This window comes from Agelaius phoeniceus, chromosome 6 (assembly GCF_051311805.1).
Source record: "Agelaius phoeniceus isolate bAgePho1 chromosome 6, bAgePho1.hap1, whole genome shotgun sequence".
In the NCBI taxonomy this organism is placed as follows: Eukaryota; Metazoa; Chordata; class Aves; order Passeriformes; family Icteridae; genus Agelaius; species Agelaius phoeniceus.
Window position 1 is genome coordinate 8,970,852 of NC_135270.1, and position 23,984 is coordinate 8,994,835.

A 23,984-nucleotide genomic window follows, 5' to 3' on the forward strand; every position below is an offset into this window, starting at 1 on the left:
ACCTGGGTCTGTTACAGTGAGCTTTAGATAATGCTTGATTAAATACAATGTTTTGTAAATTGCCAAATGTCTATAAAGGCTTTGGTTGACAAGAGGGCTGTAAAAATTAAACTATGCGTCCTGTCTGCACGCTTCAGAATTATCTGAGTGAACTTTAAACTTGCAATTTTTGCATGTTTAAAGGACAGGGACTCTCAAAACAGATGTTTCAACTCTGTCTTTTAAACTGCTGTAGCAGTGTGTTGTCTTGTGGACAGTCGTGATTTATCATGCCAAGATTTGGATTATGGGTAAATTAGTTCAAAGCAGAATTTATTTTTAGAGCTTGGTAGGCTAAAGATTGAGAGGGAGGGGCAGCAAAATTAATTTTCAGGTAAATAAAAACTGACACTGTGTTTGGGGGTGGTACTTTTAAAAGAAGCTAAAGAGTCACTTTGCCTTTGAAAGGAAAGTTTTTCACTTTCCACTGTTAGGGTTGTAGCTTTGGTGCACAAGTTATTCAACATTTTGTTAATTTCATTGTTAATAGTAGGGGACTTGGGCGGGAAAGGGCAATTGTAGTTAACTGAGGTGGTAGTACCTTTTGGTTTTACAGGAGATGTTGGAACAGATGGGTGAAAAGTGATATATAAATGTGGTTGGTATTTCTACCTGTACATGGAGGGACAGGTGAAGACTCCAAAAAGACACAGAAGAGACAGAAATAATGCCTAAAGGATTGAGGTTCTCTGCACATGTCTCCTCTAGCAGACAGTGTTTTTAGAATAAATTCAGCCCTTTTCAAATATGCTGTATTCAGTTTTTGGGGTAAATTGCACTGCATGTAATACAGGATAAAGTAACAGACCTATTTATGACATGAACTGGCTACATTTGGAATTAAGTTGTTCTTGTGTTCACCTGGATTTTTTATCATCTTGCCCTCTATTACAGCTTGAATTTGTGTGTTTATCTGTAGAAACAGCGTTCCTTGGGGTCTTCCTCTCCTTTAGAAGACGCGAACAAACCATCACCTCATTCCACAGTGTTTTAAACCCCCGTAGTTTCCATATTGGCATCCGTTTCATTTGGATCAGATCCCGGCCACGGGGGAACCTTTTGCCCACTGATAAAAAGCGATGAAAACCCCTGGGGACGGAGTAGACGCGACTTCCAAAACATGACGGTGCAAAAGTGAGTGCTAAAAAAACAAAGAAGGATGTTCACAACTGCACCAGCAACTCCCCTGTGGCCATTTTAAAACTACTGATGCTGCATTTTTTGAGAGAAAGGGGGGACGGAGCAGCTCCAGAAATAAGCATTTATGATAGAAATAAGCATTTATGATAGAAATGAGCACTTATGATGGTTGGGGCGGCTCGCAGGCCGCGGGGGAGGCGGCATTCCCGCAGCCGGCCCCTCCCGGCGGGGCGGAGCGGAGCCCGTCCCGCTCCCACCTGGAGCCGGGAAGAGGAAGTGGGAGCTCGGGAGAAGCGGAAATTGCAGCAGCAGCAGCCGCCGCCGGCCCGGGAAGCACCGGCGGAGAGCCAGCGCCGAGGAGGAGGAGGCGGCGGCAGAGGCAGAGTAAGCGCGGCGGGGCCGAAGGGCAGCCGGGCCGGGGGCTGCGGGCACGGCCGGGCAGCGCAAGGCAGAGCCGGGGGGCGTCGCGGCTCCGTGTCCTTTTTTTTTTCTTCTTTAAAAAAAATATTTAAACTCCGAAGCTGGGAACTTGAGGAGAAGCGGCGAGGGCTCCCCACAGCGGCGGTGCCGCTCGGGGCAGAGCCTCCGCCCGCAGTGCCGGGCTCAGGCCGTGGGGCCCGGCCGGCCTGGGAGCTGCTCCCGGCTCCCCTCAGCTGCTCCCGGCTCCTCTCGGCACTGCTGCCCGGAGCTCGTCCCTAGGCCCGGGCAGCGGGGAGGTGCCGAGGCTGCCGCTGAAGGTGCTGGGTAGGATGATGTGTGTGCTGATTAGTCATAGCAGCGCCGGGCAGCGCATACATCCGAGGCATATATTTAGCTTGGGTTTGTGTTCGAACCGTAGCGTTTGCTCCTTCCTTCAGGAATCATGACCACGTGAGCCAGTGAGTCATGAATAGATCGTGTTTCTCCTCGTTCTGCCCTGGAATCGGTGCTGGAATAGCAGGCGGAAACCGGGCTTATTCCTGCGGACTGGGAGCCCCGGCCGCTGGAGCTGCTCTGCTCCTTGTGGAATTCACAGAGTGCGGGGCTGAGCTGTGGAACATTGGAAAATGTTGGCGTTTGTGGGCATGGTTTGCAGAGAATCGTGGTGGGTGCTGGATTTTGCACGGGGGTGCGTGTGAAATCCTTCTTCCCTGCGCTATTGTTTGTGAGAGCTTGAGGAGGAAGGGTGAAACCTAAAGTGAAGCTTTTGTTCTTTGAAATGTCCAAGCACAGCTGAATGAACGAAATCCATCAATCAAGTGAGCATAAGAAACGAGTACTTGAGGGAAAAAAGTTGTGTTTGGCACAAAGCATATAGAAATTCACCATACACAGCACCCCTGAGTCAGCTCTCATCACTTGAATTCCATTCCTAAACATCTTGCAAAGCGTGGTGGAGCAAGTAAGGATGGATACAGAGCATCCCCCTTAGGAGAAGTTAGAAAGAACTTGGACCCTTGTTGAATTTCATTATTGAGCTGGTTGGGTTCTGCTTTCCAAGGCTTTTGGGGTTTTTTTTGTGAGAGTTTGGATTTTAGTAGGAAAGAGTAGGACAATCAGACACAATCATGTGAGAAAAGGCTTTAGACAGAGTATTTAGGAATACATTAAACCACCTGTGTTGGGTTATAAACGCATAGTCTCAGAAGTTTTTTGTAAATGAGGTACTATTATAAAGGTTAGTTCCTTAACTGCCAGAGGAACTTGGAGATGGGAGACCTGAAAAAACATGAGGGGAAATATGCTAATAATGTTAATATGTCACCTGCTCTGCTTTTACACCCTCCTTCCTGACTACTCCAGCATTTGCTACCCTAGTGTTTGACTGTCAGTTTTCCAGCTGTTCTCACTCACATTACCAGTCCTGAAATTTCTGAAATGCTCCATAAAAGTGGCTCATCAGCTCGTTCTGCCAGACTGCAGAACAAGCCTGACAGAATGAGCTGTGGACTTTACCCAGGGATTATTAGTTATGCATTTAAGAGGAAGTGAGTTTTCATCCCACCCACTGAATTATGCTTGTGTGAATTAAATAGCCTATGATAATTACCTTTGTAATCTGTTCTTAATTAGAAGGATAAAGGTAAGTGGACAGAATGCTGGTATGTTAAAAAACTGAACTCTAGTTGAATAGCAAAGAAAAAATAAAATAGTTTCTCTGAAGTGTATTCTGAAAAAGCTGGGAGAACAGGCAGCTTGTAGTTTGATGTTTCAGTTTTGCTTTCTAGAATGTATTTGTTTTGATTTATGTAGAATAAAGGGTGTAAAATCCAGCCACTAGCATCAGGAAGATCAGGAATTCTGCTGACGAGCTGAACTGTTAATTAAAAGCATCCAACTTGATACTCCATGGGGAATAAAGTTTCCAGAAACTGAGAGGCCCCAAATCATTAACCTCTTCAAAGTGCTGGGTGTTGTTTCTAGAAGTCATTGTTTGCTTTTTTTATGAGTCTTGCTTCCTGCAGTCGCCCTCTGTTTCCCCTGAAAGCCAGACAAGGTGCTGCTGGGTTTGTGAGCACTGTCTCTCACTGGGGATTACCCGAGGAGCACAGAGCTCCTGTTCTCTGTTGTTGTTGGAGTTGGGTGCAAATTCTTGGAGTTGTTGGGGTTTCTGTCACCGTGCTGGAACTCCCTGCATGGCAGAGGAGGCTGTGCAGGTGTAATGCAGGTGAAGAACAATGTTGTGCTCATCGTTTTTAACGCCTGGGGGAAAAAAAAAAATCACCTATTCCTACACCTTAATTGTATGCACAGGATCCAGAATTAGCAGCAGTCTTTGGAAGTGCATGTTGGCTTGGAAACCTGTGTGAGCAGAAGTCTTTGAGTGCAGTGACTGCACAAAAGGCACGCATTAATTTGAGCAAAGAAAGGTGACTTTGTTCCCTTGAAACAGCAATTGCTGCTAATCTTTTTGCAGTGCAAATGGGAGAGTTAAACAGGTTTGTAAGGCAGCTTGAGAAGACAGCCTGAGCTCCAGTAGTCAAACCTGTTTTCACTGCAAGCACAGCTTTTGGTGATGTGGTTAAATAACATACTTTATTGGGAATTTTGGATTGCATCTCCTCTGTCAGCTCCTGCAGGAATCAAACGAGCTGGCAGGTGAGTGGAGCATGACCCTGCTTCTCCTGCTGGTGTTGCAGATGTGGAAGGCTACTGCAGGCCACACCGTGTCTGTCAGCCAGGATGATGGAGCTGATGACTGGGAGACAGATCCAGACTTTGTGGTATGGCTTTGGGGTTTACTGATCCACCAGGAACTTGTTCTGGGACAGTTCCAGAGGAGCTCTGGGGTGGGGGACGTGTCTTGGCCAAATAAACTGCCAGGAGCGTGTCCCTGGAGTGGAGGGGAAGTGGAACTGCTTTTCCAGCACTTGTGCTCTCAGTGACTGCTGGAAGCTTTTGCTGTGAGCTCTGAAATGTGTGTGACTAGTGATTCCTTTGGGGTTTTAACTCTCTTTTGATGTGTGTCCTTCACAGAACGATGTGAGTGAGAAGGAGCAGCGCTGGGGAGCTAAAACCGTGAATGGGTCCGGCCACCAGGAGCACATCAAGTAAAGCAGCTCTCTTGTGAAATGTATTAATAGGCACAGTCCCTGGCCATCTTCTAATCAACTTGTGATCTCAGTTACTTGTGTCTTCATAATTAAAACAAGAGTGCCTGTAGAAGATTGATTATTTGCCAGATGGCTGGTCTTTTGAATCTGTCTATCTTCAGAGCTGAAATTAAGAGGAGAAATAGGGTGCAGGGACCTTTAAATCTTTCTTTGTCACTAGAAATGTGATTTTTCCTGCCTCTGTATCTGAAAAGAGTTTTTTTGTGCTGTTTTGGTGCAAGAGCAAGTAGTGCCAGGGGAGAAGCAGAGGGTTTGATACTTTAGGAAACGTTTGGTCCCTTAATTTTTACACTGTGTTTAGAAAACTGCTACAACCAAACTCATAAAAACCCTGGCAAAGTAACAAACTGAGCTCTCTGATGGAAAAGCAAGTAAGTGCATTACAGAGGCATTTGTGAAACAGAAATGATGCCTCTCCTGAATCCTGTATTACAGAAAGTGTCTAGGACAGAACTTTAAAGCGATTTTAGGAAATGTGTGATGTTGCAAACAGAGGAGACTGAACTCTGGTTACTTCAGGGATCAGTGTTGATCTGCTTTATTCTGAGGGCAGTGGGAATTCCTGCTGGCTGAATTACACCTGAGGAAGCTTAAAACTCAGGTGGGAAGTGCCTAAAGTACAGACTACACCTTGGGTTACTCTTCTTTTCATAGCCTGCACTGCCCTCAGTTCAATTCTGCAAATTTTAAGGGATCACCTTGGGAAGAGGAGGTGCAAGTTTCCTTACATCTTTATTTTGCAGTACAGTGCTGTCCAGAATGCTGTGTTAGAATTAGCCCTGATACCACAGGGACTGTGTGATAAGAGATGATCCCTGTTCTGAAAAGTTGCCATCCAGATAGAAAGTGTTGGGAAGAATTTAAATTAGGACATGAGGAAAAAAAAATATGTTTCAGGCACAAATCAATTCTAGGTAAAGGATTGCTAAAATAGCAAAATTCCCTTCCACATTCTTCTTAAAACCAGCAGTTTCTTTTCTCTTTTTAAACCACATTTTGCAGTGGGACAAATCCAATGTCTCAGAATATGAGGAAATGTTTCATACAGTGAAAAAATGGTAAGGGCTTGAAAAATACAAGTGACCCAACTTCTCATTAAGATGACAGTTTTGTCAGCTTTATATTTTGCATCTTTTTGAAGTTGCTTGCTGAAACCTCCTTAGTAAAAGTTGCTGCTTTGTTGTCTTTTAAAGTATTCATCAGCTGAGGGAGAATGTATTCCAAGAGCACCAGAACCTCAAAGAGAGGGAGCTGCAAACAGGACCAAAAGCTTCCCATGGCTACGGGGGGAAGTTTGGCGTGGAGCAGGATCGCATGGATAAAGTAAGTGTGGATGGGGCTTCCTTGGGATGAAGGGATCAGGGAAAGGAGAAGCCTGGCCAGCAGCACTCTCTGTGTGAGCTGAGCTTGTCCCAGCTTTGCTCTGGGGTGTGAAATGGCCCCACGTGGTTTTGATTGATGCCAAGTCTGGAGATGGTTCCCCTGGAGTCAGGATTCAAGTTTTTAAATTTGTGTTTGTAAATGAACAAAGGGCTTGGTGCATTAATAAATCCAGTGTGATCTTTTTATTTGGATGCTGGGCCAGCTCTTGTATGCATATAGATAGAGACTGCCAAAAAAATTAAGAAAGGATGTGCTACTGCATTAAAATCAGAGTGCAGCTCTTGTGAGCAAACTGTGAACAGTGACAAATAATGCAAGTATTTAAAATATTGTTCTTCAATCAGATGGTAGTTTTTTATATAAGGAGTTGATGGCTGCTTATGTTACACTGTTAAATTATAGCTCTTAGTATAGTGATAAATAGGCATATCAACTTCTGGCTGCTTTCTTTCATGAGCTCTGCTAGAATAAGAATCAAAGCATTTCTAAATAAGAACGTTTTCTTACTTTGTTTTCTGTATTCTTGGTAACTTGACAGCCTTAAATTTTTGCTGAATTCTCATATTCCAGAGTTAATTGCTGGCCAGTTCTCAGTGGGCCAACCTTTGAATCTGAGAAAAGGAATTGCTGAGCAGATTGAACCACCAGGCCTGTTCTGCTGCTGCTCTCTAGTGTCAGCAGTTTATCCCTCACCTGTGTCTGTGGGGGAATAAAAAAGGAACAAAAGTCAGCAGTGTTTCCCATAGGCCAGAAGTAATCGTGGGGATAAACATGCTGGTCATGCCCATGTGAGTGATGCTGGTGGCAGGAGGTGTTCACAATTTCTGTTTGTAATGAATCTTTCTCCCTTGTAACTGTAGTTCTGAAGCCTTGTGGCTGAGATGTCTCCTTTGCAGGTATCTGTGCAGGTGTGCTGCTCCTAAAGCTTGGCTTTAAAGCTTGGCCATTAAATCAGGGTTGCTGTAGCATTGTCATGCTGCAGGGTTTTGCTGCATTTAGGGCAAAACCTTGGTTCTGAGTTAAAATGAACATTTCCATCACTCTGTGTGCCATACCTCCTGAGCTGGTGTAAAATGTACAGAAAAGTTATGAGGGTGTTTGATTCTGAAATACAGATTACAAAAAAAAATAAATATTTCTAAGGGGGGGTTTTGTTGGAATGCTTGGTATTTGGTGAAATGCAGAAAGTCCTGGTACCACCAAGAAAACACCACACTTATACCTCAGTTGGTGTAACAAAAGGGAGATCAGGTAAAAGCTAAAATTTTCAGAGCTTCATGTTTTTCATAAATGTAATGGGAAGAAGAAAGGGAGGTGGGAGCCTTTTCTGACACATTCCACAGATACTGTACCACAGAACACCTGCAAAATGGACAGCAGTGTGGTTGTTTCAGTCAGGAAAAGAAGGGAGCTTTTTTAATGGTTTTGGCCTAAAGTAGTGTCCTGTTATTGCCATCCTTGTTCTCCTTGGTCTGTTACCTGGCAATGACTTCATCAGTAATGCTTTGCTTCCCAAACATTCCTGCTGGGAATGTTCCCTCCAGCCCCTGTGTGGAAGAAAAAGAGCAAACACTGTAAAATCCAAGGTGTGCAGACACCTTGTGTCCTCAAATTACTTCACCTTAGTCCAGCTGCCTGGCACAGATTATGCAGTGTTGGGTTACTGGTGAGTTGCAGGTTGCTCTGGCCAGTTCCCAGCGTTGGCACTGGGCAAGGAAAAAACATTTTTACTCGAGGTGTGAGGCTCCAGCATCAATTCCAGGAGCTGGAAGGGCTCCCTAGCACTAGGTCAGTGTAACACTAGCAAGGGCTGTGTGGAGGCACTTCCAGGTGTGAAATTACATATCCCTGTGTCCTGCCAGTGGGGTGGATGGAGCTCAGCCTCTGTTCAGCTCAACTTCCAGGGTCAGGATGCAGGGCTGGATGCCTTTGGCACAGGTGTGGATGCATCTCCTCATGTTCAACACCATTTTGCATGTGAGGAAGATGCCTAATTATGATTTATGCAGGAAACTTGGGTGCCTCCCTAAACCAATGGCAGCTGGCTTTGGTTGTATCTGTATTGTTGTACAAAAATATTGTTGTATTTGTTGCAGTCCCCTGTCAGCTAAAACAGATCCCTAAATAAACACAAGGCTGTGTGTTTCACCTGAAACTCACTTCAAATTCTGCATGAACACCATCAAGGCTCCCTCTGTACCTGTCTTGTTTTCATTCCTGTGCTTTTGAAGTGCAAATGCAGGGCATAAAATAATTCCCATAAAATGCAGTCACTTCCCTTGCCTAGGCTGGATTGGTAGCATGGCAGCATCCTTGTGGAGACTTCCCAAGTGAGTAGGAATTCCCAGGGAAGTTGGTTTCAGCAGGAGGAGTGGCAGTGATGCATGTTGGTAACAAAACTCACCCTCCAGATGCTTGGTGCAGTGTTTTGTCTGACACACAGGACTGTGTAGAACTGCTCTCTCTGAACTTCACCAATTTCTTCCAGTCAGCTGTTGGACATGAATACCAATCCAAACTCTCTAAGCATTGCTCCCAAGTGGATTCAGTGAAAGGGTTTGGTGGCAAGTTTGGAGTACAGACCGACAGAGTTGACCAGGTGAGTGATTTCATCTCCTCCTGCAGCCACCCACAGTGGTTGATTTTTTTCCTTTCGTACATAAAACTGCAGAATTCCAGTGCCTTAGGATGCTGGTGTGGGCTGCTCTTCCTGCTCTTTTTGAAGTTTAGCAGAAGCTAACACTGACTGTTAGGGAGAGAAATTACTGTTTAAAGCAGAGTAGAAAAAAGCTCTCATGGGAAGTTGAGATGCATTGAAAAGAAAGCTGAAAAGAGATGTTAAAATATACTTTTTTGTGTTCTTTGACAAGGTCAGTGTGAACACTGTAGAATGTTTGGGGATGGTTTGTCCTGTATCACAGCATGAGCTACTGGCCAGGATATCTTGTTCCAAGACTGTGTAACAATCCCTGCATGGAAATGCTGGATTTCTGTCAAACTGAATTGCTGGACCTGGCAAGGCCAGGCTGGAGTGTGCTGCTGGTACAATTTGCCTTGGCAAGGGAGGGCAAAACCCTGGCCATGAACACATGCACTAAATTACCATGGAAATGAATATGGCCCATAAGTGAAAGAGGTATTTATGCTCCCAATCCAGAAGGTCAGAGCAGCATGGAGAGACACAGGAACTTGCCCTGCTCTGTGTCCACTGGAGTGGGTGCAGTTTTTTTCCTAATGCCTAACGCTGTCACAGTTGTCATTTTGTTTCTCTTCCAGTCAGCTGTTGGGTTTGAATATCAGGGCAAAACTGAGAAGCATCCCTCCCAAAAAGGTAAAGTGGGGAGGTGGTCACCTCGGTGGGCACAGCTTCTATAAAAAATAGAGTAGGTTCTTTCACTGTGGGGGAAGTACCTCCTTTAGTGAGACCTCTGCATGACTTTCCCAATGAATCAAATGGTGGGTTTGGTGGAACAGAGGAGGAAAAGATGAATTTCCAGCAGTTTCATGAGTTGATGAGGTTTTAAGACAAGGAAATAGTGGGTCGTCAGGAGTCTAATTTTTCTTTCTGAAGTGAGGTTCAGGGATATGTCAGGGAGTTGCTCTTTGCTGTATTGCACCCTGTTGGAAATAAGGGAAAATTTTAAAGGGAACTGTCATAAGCTGTAGGACTGTTGCTTATCTTGTATTTAAAATTAAACTGAATTTTATGTGCTAAAGTCCTCATAATACTTGAGTTCTGAAATAACTTGTTTTTCCCCTCAATTGCTAGGCTATGCTGTATCCATGACAAGTTGCTTTCATGCTGTTTTTATTGTGCTTTACTCTCAATGCAGACTACTCAAGTGGTTTTGGTGGAAAATACGGAGTACAGGCTGACAGAGTGGACAAGAGTGCAGTGGGGTTTGATTACCAGGGGAAAACTGAGAAACACGACTCCCAGAAGGGTGAATAGTGAATAATAACATGTGTTAGCAGGCTCCTTCCCTAGTGCTCTAGGCACTGCCCATAGCCCATGTTGTAAAATACTCGTTTTACACCTCTTGCACTCCTAACCTGCTGAAAGGTAATGCTGGGTAAAATTTATGTTGCTGAAAACCTCAATTTCTGGGGAAAAAATAGGACAAAAAATTCTGCCTGGTTTTAAGGGATGGTCCAGGGCACACAGGTTTGTCTGGAGGTTTTTTACAGCTCCTTTTGAAAAGCTGTAAGTCAAAGTAGTCAGACTGTGAGCAGCTTAACCACAGAGAGAAGTGCTTCTAAAAGAATCAGCTGTTTGTGGATTAAAACACTCAACAGTGTTTAGAGTTAATATTATGTTGCTGCTCAAGTTTCCAGGCATATCTAATCAAAAATTGACCATTTTATTGAAAAATGGTGACATTTTTGCCATCTGTTTTCTGTTTGTCCCTAAGAAATGTTTGAACTCTAGAAATGCTGGCAAGGAGCAGAGGGTGTTTAAAAGCATCCAGGCTGTTGCTGACGTGGGTTTTGAAGTTCACTTGGCCATAAGTGTCTTCAGAATTTTACCAAGGAGTCAGGCAGCTGAACTGCTGGCATTGCCCAGCAAAATGCTGTTTTATTTTCCATCCTGGAGAATGTGTTCTGACGGATTTCTGACTTCAGTGTCTGAAATCAAGTTTAGCTGTGGATGTCAGTGCTTCTTTTAGAACACAGTGCAATGCTAGCAGCCCTGATTATCACAGTTTCTCAAGGTGATGATGTTGTTGCTGAACACTTACAAACAAAACTCTTCCCTCTTATCTCTAGATTATTCCAAGGGCTTTGGAGGTAAATACGGTGTTGACAAGGACAAAGTGGATAAAAGTGCTGTTGGCTTTGAATATCAAGGCAAAACGGAAAAACATGAATCACAGAAAGGTTTTTATCATCTTCTTTAAAAATAGTAGCTCAGATCCTTTTAAACCTGGGAAAAATACTTTGGGGGTTTTTTTGGGTGGGAGTTTTTAGTTTGTTTGGGGATTTTTTTTGTGGTAAATGTGTGTCTACCCCATATGTGTGCAGATTTTGGATCCCCTTTAAAAAGTGAATGTATTATTAACAGGGCAGCTTATCCCCTAACATATTCCTGGTTTTTTTTTTGTTTTTATTAAATGTGGTTTGCAGCTAAGAATTGCAGTAATGTTTTCTGAAAACTTTACAGATTATGTAAAGGGCTTTGGAGGCAAGTTTGGCGTGCAGACAGACAGACAAGACAAGTGTGCCCTTGGCTGGGACCACCAGGAGAAGGTGCAGCTGCACGAGTCCCAGAAAGGTACCTCAGCTCTCAGCCCCTTGCTGCTCTTTCTGCCTGCCCTCATTCTGACCTCCTGTTGTTGCCTGTGTGAGCCCTGCCCTGGTGTCTTTGGGCACAGCCTCACAGGAGCTGACATGGGGCTCCTTTCCTGTGTCAGGGTTTGCTGTTGTTGGGTGGCTGCAGAGCAGCCTTGGCACAGCTGACACCCAGCCCCTCAAAGTCCAGGCTCAGGACTAAATTTTCCCTTTATGGGCCTGCAAGTATGCTGGATTATTTTTCTTTTTCAGTTGAGCTGTGCAAACCACGGGTTAGGAATTCCTTTGTACTTTTCCACAAATAAATTTTCCCTTCTGAATTCCATTGTGTATATTCCTGTTTCCATGCAGGAAGAGTCTAAAATTTAATGCTGATCTTTTTTGTGGCCTGTGGGATATCTATTCCTGTGAAATACTTGATTCCCAGTAAAAATACAACTTCCTGTAAAGTGCAGCTATTGCTCCTCAGCCCTCTGCCTGTCACTGCTCTTGATTTAAGAAATTAATATTTTTTAAGAAATGAAATTAATATTGTTCTGTTGGGTGCTCCAGCAGACTTTTTGTGAGAGGATTACCTGAATAACTTTTTTTCTGTGCCATCCCTCATTTTATAGTACACATATATATTTATATAAATGAATATATATAGATGTAAATGGCTGCTCCCTAGGCAGCAGTAGGGAATGATCAGCTCTTAGCTGAAACCTTTTCTCCCTCAAGCTGTGTGGCAGCAGGAACATTCCTCTTTCCTTTAAAGAGTATCTGGAGGGTGGTCTCTGTGGGGCCCATCTTCACACCTCTTTAAAAGTCAGCTCTCTGTACAAATGTTAACCATGCTGATGAAGGAAGCTCATTTGATTCTCTTGTACTGTTTTGGTGTTTATTTTGTTTATTCTCTTGTATCTTTTGTTGTTTTGTTTGGATGAACAAATTACCTGTGTACCTGTGTTCATACCTTTGATCAAATGCAAGTGCATTATGCAGTATGGATGGAAAATGTTGAGAAATGCTTTTTTTCTGTGACTTCAGAATGGTGTTCTTATATCTGATAAATCATCTCAAGTTGAGATTTTTTTCAATTTACTTTTGCAGAAGTGTCTTGACGTATTTCTTTGCACCATCCAAAACTGCTGATAATTGAAAATATTGCAAAAATACTTTGACTGTCTCTGACTGAACTTTGTTTCCCTGCCTTGGTTTTAATGTATCCCATGTGGCTTTTTCAGACTATAAGAGTGGTTTCGGAGGGAAATTTGGTGTACAGACAGAAAGGCAGGACCCATCTGCTGTGGGGTTTGATTACAAGGAGAAACTAGCCAAGCATGAATCTCAACAAGGCACCGTTTTCACTTGTTACTTTCTTACCAGTGCAGCCACTTCTCACACAGTCTGAAATAGTTCTCTGAGTAGATCGATGCCAGGAATGTGCAGACTCTTTATTGCACTTCTATTCTCTTCCATGTTCCAGCTGCTTTCTTTATTCTACCCTTAAAATCTTACCTCAAGCAAGCCTGTGTTCAGGAAACACCCAGTGTTTAGTCAGCAGCTCTGCAAAGTCCTGAATTAGTTATAGCTGTACATGCAGGAGAATAATGACATTGTTGTTAATATGATGTTAATGAAATCAGATTTATAGACTGAATATAAAGTTTTGCCTGGGTAAATTTGTGGGAAAAATATTCAGATAACAACCATGCACGTAACCATTAATAAGAAATGGGCTGTAGCAAGACCATTTAAAAATGATTGTAGTCTTTGAAAGAAGTAGGGAATGTTTGTGGTTCTTGGGTGAGCAAATGCTGTTATAATGCTCTGTTTGTTCATTGTGAAATAGTTGGGGTACAACCCACGAATTCCTGGTTTTCCATTATCTTAAAGTGAGGAGTCTGGAGCAGGAAAATGTAAGTGTAGTATATTTATTCTGGCTGAAAATACCTACAAAGCTGAAGGAAATGAGGTTGTTCATTGATAGCTGGCATTTTCCTGTGCTATAGTGACACATATTCAGACTTTCAGAGCCCAAGTGCAAGCACTGCAATGGCTGGCAGGGAGAACCAATGGTTTGGGGCTGAGAGGAGAAGGGATGGATTCCAGGGATGGATAGGAAACATGGGCAGTGTAAGGGCACATTCCTACAGCTCACACACCACAAAGAGGTCTTTTTCCAGTTGCACACTCTTGCTGCTGCTGTTGTGCTGCTCTGGTGCTCCTCAGATGTTCCCATGAGAGCAGAAACCCCCTCCTGTCTGGGTTTGTTTGTTTGTTTTATTTTTTATCAATGTCACTGGGAGTGACTTTGGGAGTGTGACAAGTGCTGAGGGCAGCAGCAGCTGGGAGGAAGAGTGTGCAGCTCAGGGCTGGTGTGGGATAGCACAGCCACCCCGTTTCTCTGCTGGTGAGTTGCTTAGGCAGCTAAAGCTGGCCTATGGAATTTGCCCTTTCCATGTGTAGAGCAGGAGTTACCACCAATGGCTTTAATGTTCACCAGCTGAGTATCTCAACCAAAACTACTGAAATGAGAAAATTTTTACACTTTCCTGCCATTTACAAAGAGGGAAAAAAAGCCAAAACCAAAACACCTCTGTGGTCACCGAAGACTCTTTTGAGCAAAGCAAAATGGCTCAGGCTCCCTGATTCCTGCAGAGGGCTCAGAATTGGTGCTGTCAAAGGCTGTGTTACAGAAGTGATGCATCAGGAGGGCTCCTCCCTTACTCCTTGCTTGATACCTGTCCAATCCTCAGCTCTGTGTTCACTCAGGGAATGCATGTGGCCCACAGTCTGTCTTTTGCTGCTGTTCCTGAGGGTCCTGGGCTTCTGTGTCCTCTCTGCATCATGGCCAAGTTGCATTTTCTCTGGTGGCTGTCACTGTGGCTCTGCATGAGGCTGAAATGGCTCTTTGCACCTGAGGTGGCTGTTTGCATTTGGCAGCAAGGGGGGAGGGACACCCAACTCCCTGCTCTGACCTTTTTTCTCCTGCTTTTAGATTATTCCAAAGGATTTGGAGGCAAGTATGGTGTCCAGAAAGATCGGATGGACAAGGTAAGTTGCTTCAAAGAGCCATGACTTCTGACCAGGCAGAGCAGCCTGGTTAGATCTGCATTGCTCAGCTCTCTATTTCTGGACACTTCTCCAGTCTAAGAGCAGAGTTTTGTGCTTTTCTAAGCCTTTAAAAAGCAAATTTATACACACAGAGCTGATGCCAGCTTATGTGGATTAGAACAGCAACAGCTACACCATGTATTTTTATTGCCTTGTTTTTAGTTCTGATGAGTCACTCAAACTTCTTTATTTTTAATTAATAGGATTTTGATGTGTTCAGAACTGCCCCTTAAGATTAATTCTTTCTAGCTTGACTTGCAGAAAGGATTATTCTGTTTGTAAAGTTTTGATGTTTGAAATGATGCTAAAAGCCTTAGGGACAGTATCACAGTAAAATATCTCAGGTTGAGGCTGTGTGAATGTCTTCATGAATTTGTGGGGGTTTTTACATGTATCCTTTTTGTCCTCACTGATAGAACGCAGCAACTTTTGAAGATATTGAGAAACCATCATCAACTTATCAGAAGACCAAGCCAGTAGAAGCTGGTAAGGCATTGGCCCCAAATCCTTTCTTTGGAGGTGATTATGTCCAAAATCCTGGATTATTGATGTAGTAGTGCTGAGTAAGGGTCATCCAGAGAGAACTGCTGTATTAGCGCCTCAGATATTCTCCCTCCTTCCTTTAGAAGGAAGAGCCTTCTCTTGAGGCTCATCATAGTTAAGGGAGAGTAAAAAGTATGAGAATAAGGAAGGAATAAGGAAGAATAAATTGTGTAGGATAGTGGTGGGACCTGTACCATGAAGGAGAGGAGGGAGAAGCATTACAGAGGATTTTTGGAAGAGAAATAAGATGAGCAAGAGGTTTGAGCTGGGAAGGGAGAGGAAGAAAGAGGGATAGGAGGACTTTCCTGACTGAACTATAAACTCAGAGGGCAGAAAAGCAGAAATTTGTAGCAAAAACTCATTCCAGGCTACTTTTTATAGAACCACGATTTGACTTGTTCTTTTCCATGTTACAGTTGCCAATAAAACAAGCAGCATCCGAGCTAACTTTGAGAACCTGGCCAAGGAGAAGGAGCAGGAAGACCGAAGGAAGGCAGAGGCTGAGAGAGCCCAAAGAATGGCCAGGGAGAAGCAGGAGCAGGAGGAGGCTCGGAGGAAACTGGAGGTCAGTAAGATTCAAATCCCACTGGAGCAGCCTGCTTTCAGTGCAGTGCTGGGAGAAAAGGGAATCTTTGAGAAAAGGCTCCTTCTTTCCAGCTGGCCTTTAAAGCTCAACGTGTGTGTTTGTGCCTGTGCTTCAGCTGTGTTTGGCCTTTTCCTCCTGTTCTTCTGCCCTCTGGCAGTCCCACATTTCCTTTGGGCACGGAGGAGCTCATGAGGGGAGAGCTCTGTGGTCCCCAAAATGCCCTGCATGTTCAAGAAGTTTCACCCCGTGGTGAGAGCGGGTGATGCTGTTCCTTTGGGAGATGGAGGTGGTATAACACACAGCCAGGAGATCAGGAGAAGATAATCTTCCAAATGTCAATTGAATCTTAGTTGGGGAATTAAAAAAATTGACTTTGCATTGGTATGGGTAAAAGCTTCATGATTTTTGTATTATTCATAAGCAGATAATTCCAGGACATGTTTAGTCAGAAACAGTATCTTATCTGCTTTATGGAATTTGCATATCTGTTTGTATTAGTTTGTGTTACAGGAGACTAAGGCTTGATGTAATTAATTTGTTTTAAGAGTACGAAAGACTGCCTTGTAGGCTCTCTTCCTCTAAAGAGATTGCTTTTTTTTTTATTTTTTATTTTTCCTTGTTTCCCCTTTTTCTCTCAGCTTATCACCTATTTTGCCTTATGGCACCACGATGTGCAGTGTGAGCATATGTTCACTGCAGAAATGTGTCACGAGCTGAATGGGAGCTCATCCTCTGTGCATCATTCTAATGCTGCCTTTCCTCCACGTGGACTTTTAGTACCTTCCCCAAACACTCCTGGGGTTTCTTTACCATGCTGAGAAAAGCTGGGAGAGGAAGAGGTCATGGAATGGTTTGGATTGGAAGGGACCGTAATTGCTTTGTCTTTTTTTTTGTTTAATTACTTTGTTATCTCAGTAATTATGTTATTTCTCTGCTGGTATTTTTGCTGTGAGTGTGGGTTAAATCCAAACCATTTTTCTGGATTTTTCTTGTACTTCATCAAAGATTCTGTTGCCTGGACACATTTGAAGTTTTTTTCCCCCAAAGCTGGTATTTAGATTTCCCCGTAACCAGATGATTAATGTTCTTACAGCCTGAACATCTCCATGGTTAATTGTGAGATTCTGCAGACACAGAGAGAGGGGGATGAGGTTGAGGGGAACTGAAATGGCTCTGCTGGCACTGCCCCTTGCTCCCAAGCTGAGCAGGAGGAGAAGGGCAGAGATGTGATCCACACCATCCACCGAGAGTGCCAAGGGCAGGGATGGACTCTGACTGGTGTGGACTTTATTTCTGTCAGTGAACTTCTTCACTTCCAGAGGATATGTGGGCATACAGCCTCCCACAATGGCAATGTACATATGGACTGCATTCCTTCCAGAGCCCTGGTTACTGGTAATCCTTGTTCTGGTTTGCTTTTCACAAATGTCACACAGGCAAAGAGTGCTCAGGGAGCTCTTCTTTGATGCCTGGGTTGAGTCAGTGCTGCCTCATGATTTCACTGTGCTCTGCTGCCTTGCAAAAAAAGGCAGGATGCTCTTTCACAAGGAGCATTTCACTGTGGAACAAAACCCAGCCTGAGGGGAACCATGCAATTTAAATGTTTTAAGGCAATTACTTTGTGTCTATCCTAAACTATAATCTGGATTGCAGACCCATTTCCTAGGACAAATTAGTCAAACTGTTGCCACATTTGCCATCAATAATGTATTGATGCTGCTTAATTTGTCCCCAAACTTAGGTTTGACTTCTAATACTCACTTTGCTGGTGCCTTTTTTATCTTTTCATCTCTAGGATTTAAAAGTGAGGGAGGGTTTGCATCAGGAGAGGCTTTTCCCAGAAAGCACAGCACTGAGCTTTGAATTGTCTTCAAAGCTGGCTCTGCTCTCAAGACACACTTTGCTTTCCTTGTTGGATGTATTTTTTCTGAGCTGTGACAAGCAAAGGAAAGGAAGAATTTTTTGCAGCAGAGTCCTACCACTACATCTCTGTACTACCATCTCCTGAGAATCCCCTGGGGTGTTACAGCTTGATGGGCCTAAACTACTGGAGTGCACAGATTCCCATTGCACTCATCCTCTCTCCTTTTTTTCAATGAGGAGGACAGTGTGGCCCTGGATTCATGGTTTACTTTTCACCTCTGGTAAAGAGAGGCAAAATGAAAGTTACCTGTTAAATAGTTACCTTGTTTTGGGTCATGTTAGCAACCCAGGATTTCTTTCACTTCCATGTCCTGCCTCCCTAATGAGTGGCTTTCCAATAATTGTGGAATTGCCGTGTGATTCACTGGTGGGATGGCAATTGAGAGAATCATGAAGCACTTGAGTGCCAGAACAGATGTGGTTCTGTTCTTTGTGTCTCAGAACACAAAAGCAGTACTGCTTTTATTTCTACCACATCTCTTAATTCCTCTGAACATTGGAATCCTGACTGTCACTGTATAGGGGCCACTTTTGTCTGAGCTGTTCAGTCCTTTGCCTTGACAGGATGTTTTGCAGACCTGCCAGAGCTTCACAACCATTTCTCACCAAAGGCAGTTCATCAGTTGTGCCCCCAGAGCATGTGTGGCCTTCAGGTTCTTTAAGCTCAGCCTGAAATGGGACATGAGGCCCAGCCAACTGATGAGCAGAATGAATACACTGAGCACCTGCAGTTCCTCTGGAGATGGGCCAGACAATTCTGGGGCTGTTTTTGAACAGAGGCATGCATATGTGCCATGGGGGTTTTGTTTTTTCCCTTTTTTTCCTTCTGCTGTGCTGCATTTCTGGTGCTCTGCTCAGCCCAGTCCTGTGACCACAGCAGTTCATTGCAGGATAGATTGCCTGTCCTTTGTTCTGGAGGGTAATTTCTTGGTCCCCTCATCAGTGACTGAGCTGCACTGAAGTTTTCCTTTCTCCTGGATTTAGGAGCAAGCTAAAGCCAAGAAGCAGACCCCACCACCCTCTCCTGTCGTGCCGGTGGCGGAGCAGAAGGCGCCCTCCAGCCCGGTCTACGAGGTTTGCTGGGATTCCTTTGGGCCTGGGCTTTGATCCTGATCAAAAGGATCCTGGTCCTGTGATCTCCTCACAAAGCCCTGACAGAGCTCCCCTGTCTCCCTGCAGGATGCAGTTTCCTACGAGGCAGGATCAGCCTACAAGAGCTCCAGCCCCTCCTACCCTGCTGCCCAGGAGCCAGAGGCTGGCTACAAAGCGGCACAGCCGGAATACCAGGAGGCAGTGAGCCAGAGGGAGGCAGAGTACGAGCCAGAGACTGTCTATGAGGTGGCAGGAGCAGCAGACCACTACCAAGCAGGTTTGTCTCTCACAGCAAACCCTTTGGAAAGGGATTATTTCCTTGTGCAAGAGCTTAATGAGCAGCTGTGCTGATAGCACGCTGTCCTGCTTTGCTGAACTCTCAGTCCACTGAGACTTTCCACATTCCCCACCAGCAAACTTTAATTAGGAAATTAATAAATGGCTGCAGCAAGGTGTTGAAGTTAGTTAACTTTTGTGAGATGATGTTGGAGTAATTACAGTGCTCTCCAGGGTCTCAGTTCAAAAAGAAATTCAGGGGTAACCATTCCCACCCTGTGAAATGTAGCTCAACATGAGAAGAAAGCACTGAGCTGGAGATTAAACATGTGCTGCACCAGGAAAAAAATCCAATCAACAATTCTTGGAGTTTGATATTGAAGTGTTGAGTTCTGTTCCTGTGAGGGAGTGAAGTAGGGATCTATGAAACTGCAAGAGTAAGATTCTTTTGAATTCCTGTGTTTTTCTCACCTCTTCTGGTTACTAAATGAGCTGTGAAGGATGAAACTGCTCTGGTACAAAAACCTGGGAATTTTAAGCAGGCCCCTTTCTGCCCCCCAAGCATGCCACCACTTATATTAATTATTGTCTTACACAGTGATCTTGAGCTCAGCTGTCCTGTCATATTTTGCAGAAGCAGTACAGGGCTGATTGGTTTTATGTAGTCCCCTACTCAGTGTCTCTTGTAAATGCTTCTTTTCATGCTTCAGTTGTGTGTGATTGAGGGAATAAGTCCATGCAGAAGGAATGTCAGCACTGCTGAAACCTAGCATGGGTTGTTGCCTGCTTCCTCTGTGGGGTAGCAGTGCAACTGAAGGAGAAGCACCACAGAAAAGAACTGAGGGTGACAATGTACTTCATGTTTTAATTGTTCTCCCCTCCTCTCTTCAGAAGAAAACACCTATGATGAGTATGAAAATGAACTCGGGATCACAGCCATAGCCCTTTACGATTATCAAGCTGGTGAGCAAAGCTCTTGTTTTCACCCTTTGGCTTTGAAAACTCTGTTCTGCATGAGATAAACGTGGATTTTTCTTTTGCCTTTCTGTGTCTCTTGTGGTGGCAAATGAAAAGTCAGGGATTTGGGAGGTTTAACAAGAGCGCAGGTTGAAAATTTCTGGGTGCAGATTGCAGATTCCCGGGCGCTGTTTGCGGGACTGGTGGCAATTTCCAAAGAGCTCTCCCACCCCAGTGCTGGGGCTGCTGTGAGCCCTTGGCAGGGTGGGTGCTGACCCTGTTGGGCTCTCCCTGCAGCGGGCGACGACGAGATCTCCTTCGACCCCGACGACATCATCACCAACATCGAGATGATCGACGACGGCTGGTGGAGAGGGGTCTGCAAGGGCCGCTACGGCCTCTTCCCCGCCAACTACGTGGAGCTCCGGCAGTAGGCGCTCCTGCTGCTGCTCATGCCTTAATTCCCCAGCCCACACACCACTTCACACACTACAGACAGACCACGAGGCTTTCCCGACGATGGAGGGGGTATATGCATATGGCTTTTATATCTAATACTTTGCTGATGCTTTTTAAAAACACTTAGGCCACAGAAATCGCTAATATATTGTAACTGCTCTGTCTTTCACCGAGGCTCTTGGGATTTATTTTCACCTGGAAGTGTTTCTTCTCTGCCAAATTAGCCAAGCCTTTTGGAGGACAGGTAGCTGTCTGCTGTAATATTGCATGTTTTACTCCTAAGTGAGCAGATTTAGTCAAGTGCTCAAGTCTAGTTAGTCTTCCACGAAGTGTTTGCAGCTGAGAAAGTCATGGCTATGCAGGCTGTTTGCATTTCCACCAAGTGGAGAGGACTGGGGAGGTGCAGAGTTGGTGTTTTTCTTATTTTCTTTTTTTTCCTTTTCTTTTTTCTTTCCTTTTTTTTTTCTTTTCCAGATAGTGCTTGAAAAAAAATGAAGAAAGTGTTTTACAGTTGCAGTTAATCAAATACTGCCCAATATTTATGGAATATTAATGTTATGAAGGAAACAGTCTGGTACTTTTTCCTTCTCCTTTAAAGTGGAGATTCTTTGGCTCTTAAATTAAATTTTTTTTTCTTCTTTTTTAATTATTTTTTCTTGGTCCTGCTCCTCCTGCTCATATTATCCCAGAGGAGGGCTGCGAACTCTTTAGCACTGATTGTCCCAAATTCCTTCACCCTTTTGTTTTTGCTTCACCCTCCTCTTTTCCCAGGAAAACTTGGAAAAGTTACTGTGCAAGTGTTAAGTCACCCAAGGAGATTCCTGCTTGTTCAGAAGGAAACTGGCATCCAGATCTGCAGGAATATTCCCATTGCTTTAAATGGGAGGAAGAGGCAGGAGGGGTGGGATTGCAGTTGTGTTCTGTGTGCAGTGCATCCCTGCTCACACAAGGAAGGAAGGAAGGGATTGTTGTGTGCAGTAGTGACATTTTGTGGAACCATTTTCAAGTCAAGGAATGTTAATGATTGGATTTGAAACCCATGTAAATGATCTCCATTTTTAAACCAGATAAGAGACTTTTTTTTTTGTATGTTGAAGAGAAACTGCCAGTACTGTCCTACTAAACAACACAATTAAACCTTGGTTTGGTTTTTGGGGTTTTTTTTGCCAAAACTGAAATTCCTGTTGCTGTAGAAAGCTGACCACTGCAGATTTAGGGTCCCTACCAAAGATAGCAAGTTGCATCCAGTAGTGCACATGTTCAGTGTCTGTACTGTCTGTTTCCACCTTCTGATCAAAAGGAAAATGTCAAATCTGGTGTAGCAGCCAAGAGAGAAGGCAAAGACTTCTTATCAGATCTAAATTTGGACCAATGGAATATAGAAGGCCTGTACAAAATGGTGAATTGTACAGAGTGTCAAGGGAGAAGGCATCGTGTTGAACCAGTCTTGGATGGTTGGGACAATCCTTCATGAATGTCACATGTGTGTCATGATTATTACTATTTTTTCTCCTTTCCATGGTCTCATATCTGTGTTGTATTTGCATTACTAGGGTTGGGTTTTATATGCAGTTTATTTTATCCAATTTTAGAACACCTCATAGGGATATGATTTTTGTAAATTAAATATTCAATAAACTTTTTGAACCATTTGCATGGAATTTTTTTTTTAATTTTCTTTTGAAAAATCTCAGCATCAGGCTCAGCTTTCTTTTGCTTTATGTGCTTGTTACTTCTGCTAAAAACACCAGAGGGCTGCAGGGTTTGTGGCTGCTCCTGGATTTTGGGAATGCTGGTGGCATCAGGGCACTGGCTGCTCATGCAAACACAGATGTGGGGTTACATCAAATAAACTTTTCCATCCCTTTAAAGCTGTTCTGCTCTTGTTCCTGGCAGGGTGGGTTGTTCCCAAGGCTTTGCTCATCAGTCCTGCCAGCAGGAAGGTCCTCATTGTACAGTTCCAACCCTGAACTTCTCTGGGAATCCCGTGCTTGATGCACCACTGGAAATGTCGAGGAATAAAATCCCAGCAGCCTTTTTTTGATTCTTTAATGGTGCTGATGATTAATGCTAGGTGTTATTCATGGATTACCTCACCTCCTGGAGAAGGCTGCATGGAGTGGAGAAATTCTGTCATGAGACACCTGTGGCTGTCCAATTTGCTGCTGGGTGTTGATGTTTAATTTAAATAGATTTTCAGTAGCAAGAATCAACCAAACTGGGTTTCTTGTTTTTTTTTACTTTTACCCAAGGAAGGAGGAGCAGGAGTCTGGGGAAATCAAGTGAAGCTCAGGGAGCATTCCCAAGTGCTGGTTTGGCTTTGCAAATGCAGACTTGAAGCCACCTGTGATTTTCTGCCACAATCCAGTCTGTGCCAGGAGCTTTTCCAGTGCAGCCTTTGGATGTTGAATATTCCAAGTCAGCTCCTGCTGGGGTGCAGTTCAGAAACTCCTCCCCTTGCTGCAGGGAAGAGCTTTCCTTGTCAGAAAGGGATGTGGAGCCTCCAAAACTCAGGCTGCAGTTGTGTCCATACCTATCAACAGGATGCTCATGGTGTGGAGCTGGATTTGTACTAAATTTGAAGAAGCTGCTTTGAATTCCTCTCACGTTGAGCACATTTCTACAGGAGCTGCTGCAGAGTCCCTTGGTGAAGGACAAAGTGAGACAATGCATGGGCAGAGGAAAAGAGCAAGAATTGATCGATCTGGAGGCCAAGTGTAGAGTACTGCCCTGGATCTCTTCCAAAAAAAGGGAATTTGGATTGATAAAGCAGCTTCACTTGATAGATGTGCCCCAGGATCTGGGAAGCTGGGACAGAAAAAGAGGCACTACATCTTCCACTGCCTGGGAAGTGCCTCCCACAGCAAGGCAGCCCTGAAAGGAGGAGTGTGGTGCTCTGGTACAGCTTCCCCAAAATCAGGGTCTAATGGCCAGGTGCAGTCAGGCAAAATTGATTAAATAATTACTTTTAAGTAGCCAAAAATTTTAAATCATCCGTTTCAGCTATTTCTAGCAGAATTCCCACTTTAAAAGGAAAAGAGAAAATGATCCTCAGAGGGTTGGGCTTACGTGACTTCCCAGGCCAGTGTTTGCAGTTCCTGATTCCAGGTTTTGGCTTCTGGAAGTTTCAGGCAGCAAAAGTGTACTGTGGCAGAGATAGTGAAATTGAAAGCTAAACAAGATTTGTTAATTCTCTGGCCTGGAAGCCCCACTGCACAATCCTAAGTGAGGAATGAACATCAGGCTAGCAAGTCAGGAACTGGGGCATGGCTGGAATGTCATTTATTTGGGTTTTCTTTCAGGAGGTCTGGAAGGCCCAGAGAAACTTTGGAGAAACTCTGTATTTTGCTTTCCTGCCTGCCCAGTGCCATAATTATTGCCACCAGCAATTATTGGCCTTTCTTTGAAAGCAAAGCACAGCCAGAGTGACCATGGGTAGGTCAGCAGGAGCACAAAGACATTCCCAAAACAGCCTTTTGTTGGATCTTGGCTGGGGATCAGCCCTGGCTGAAGCTTTGGAAGGGAGGGAGCTGCTCCCTGCCAGATGCAGAGCCAGGAGCAGCTCTTGGTTCCGTGGGTGGGCTCACCCCTGCCAGCACCACTCA

General features: G+C 44.3%; 1 protein-coding gene across 4 annotated transcripts; it reads left to right on the top strand.

Annotated features, from left to right (window-relative positions):
• The first annotated feature begins 1,403 nt into the window (after nucleotides 1–1,403).
• On the top strand, nucleotides 1,404–22,031 carry CTTN (cortactin). 4 transcript variants are annotated; one of them, XR_013182668.1, is made up of 17 exons: nucleotides 1,404–1,563; nucleotides 4,299–4,382; nucleotides 4,636–4,709; nucleotides 5,966–6,095; nucleotides 8,644–8,754; nucleotides 9,432–9,486; nucleotides 9,989–10,099; nucleotides 10,923–11,033; nucleotides 11,317–11,427; nucleotides 14,428–14,483; nucleotides 14,960–15,029; nucleotides 15,503–15,651; nucleotides 18,580–18,669; nucleotides 18,775–18,964; nucleotides 19,855–19,926; nucleotides 20,218–20,623; nucleotides 21,151–22,031. XR_013182668.1 is itself a non-coding variant. In XM_077179590.1 (16 exons), the coding sequence occupies exons 2-16, from the start codon at nucleotides 4,299–4,301 to the stop codon at nucleotides 20,352–20,354; spliced, it is 1,551 nt and encodes a 516-aa protein (XP_077035705.1). In that variant the 5' UTR covers nucleotides 1,404–1,563; the 3' UTR covers nucleotides 20,355–22,031. The 4 variants fall into 4 exon arrangements, 3 of the variants coding, with proteins under 3 accessions (XP_077035705.1, XP_054491575.1, XP_054491577.2); XM_077179590.1 differs by having other exon boundaries at nucleotides 20,218–22,031; XM_054635602.2 differs by lacking the exon at nucleotides 1,404–1,563 and adding an exon at nucleotides 12,671–12,781 and having other exon boundaries at nucleotides 4,281–4,382; nucleotides 20,218–22,031.
• The last annotated feature ends 1,953 nt before the right edge of the window (nucleotides 22,032–23,984 follow it).

Excerpts from the sequence above, each read along its gene's own strand:
- CTTN (XM_054635602.2), top strand. The coding sequence starts at position 4,299 with ATGTGGAAGGCTACTGCAGGCCACACCGTGTCTGTCAGCCAGGATGAT. Across the intron at positions 15,030-15,502 it reads GACCAAGCCAGTAGAAGCTG|TTGCCAATAAAACAAGCAGC; the intron begins GTAAGGCATTGG and ends TCCATGTTACAG. Across the intron at positions 19,927-20,217 it reads CCTTTACGATTATCAAGCTG|CGGGCGACGACGAGATCTCC; the intron begins GTGAGCAAAGCT and ends CTCTCCCTGCAG.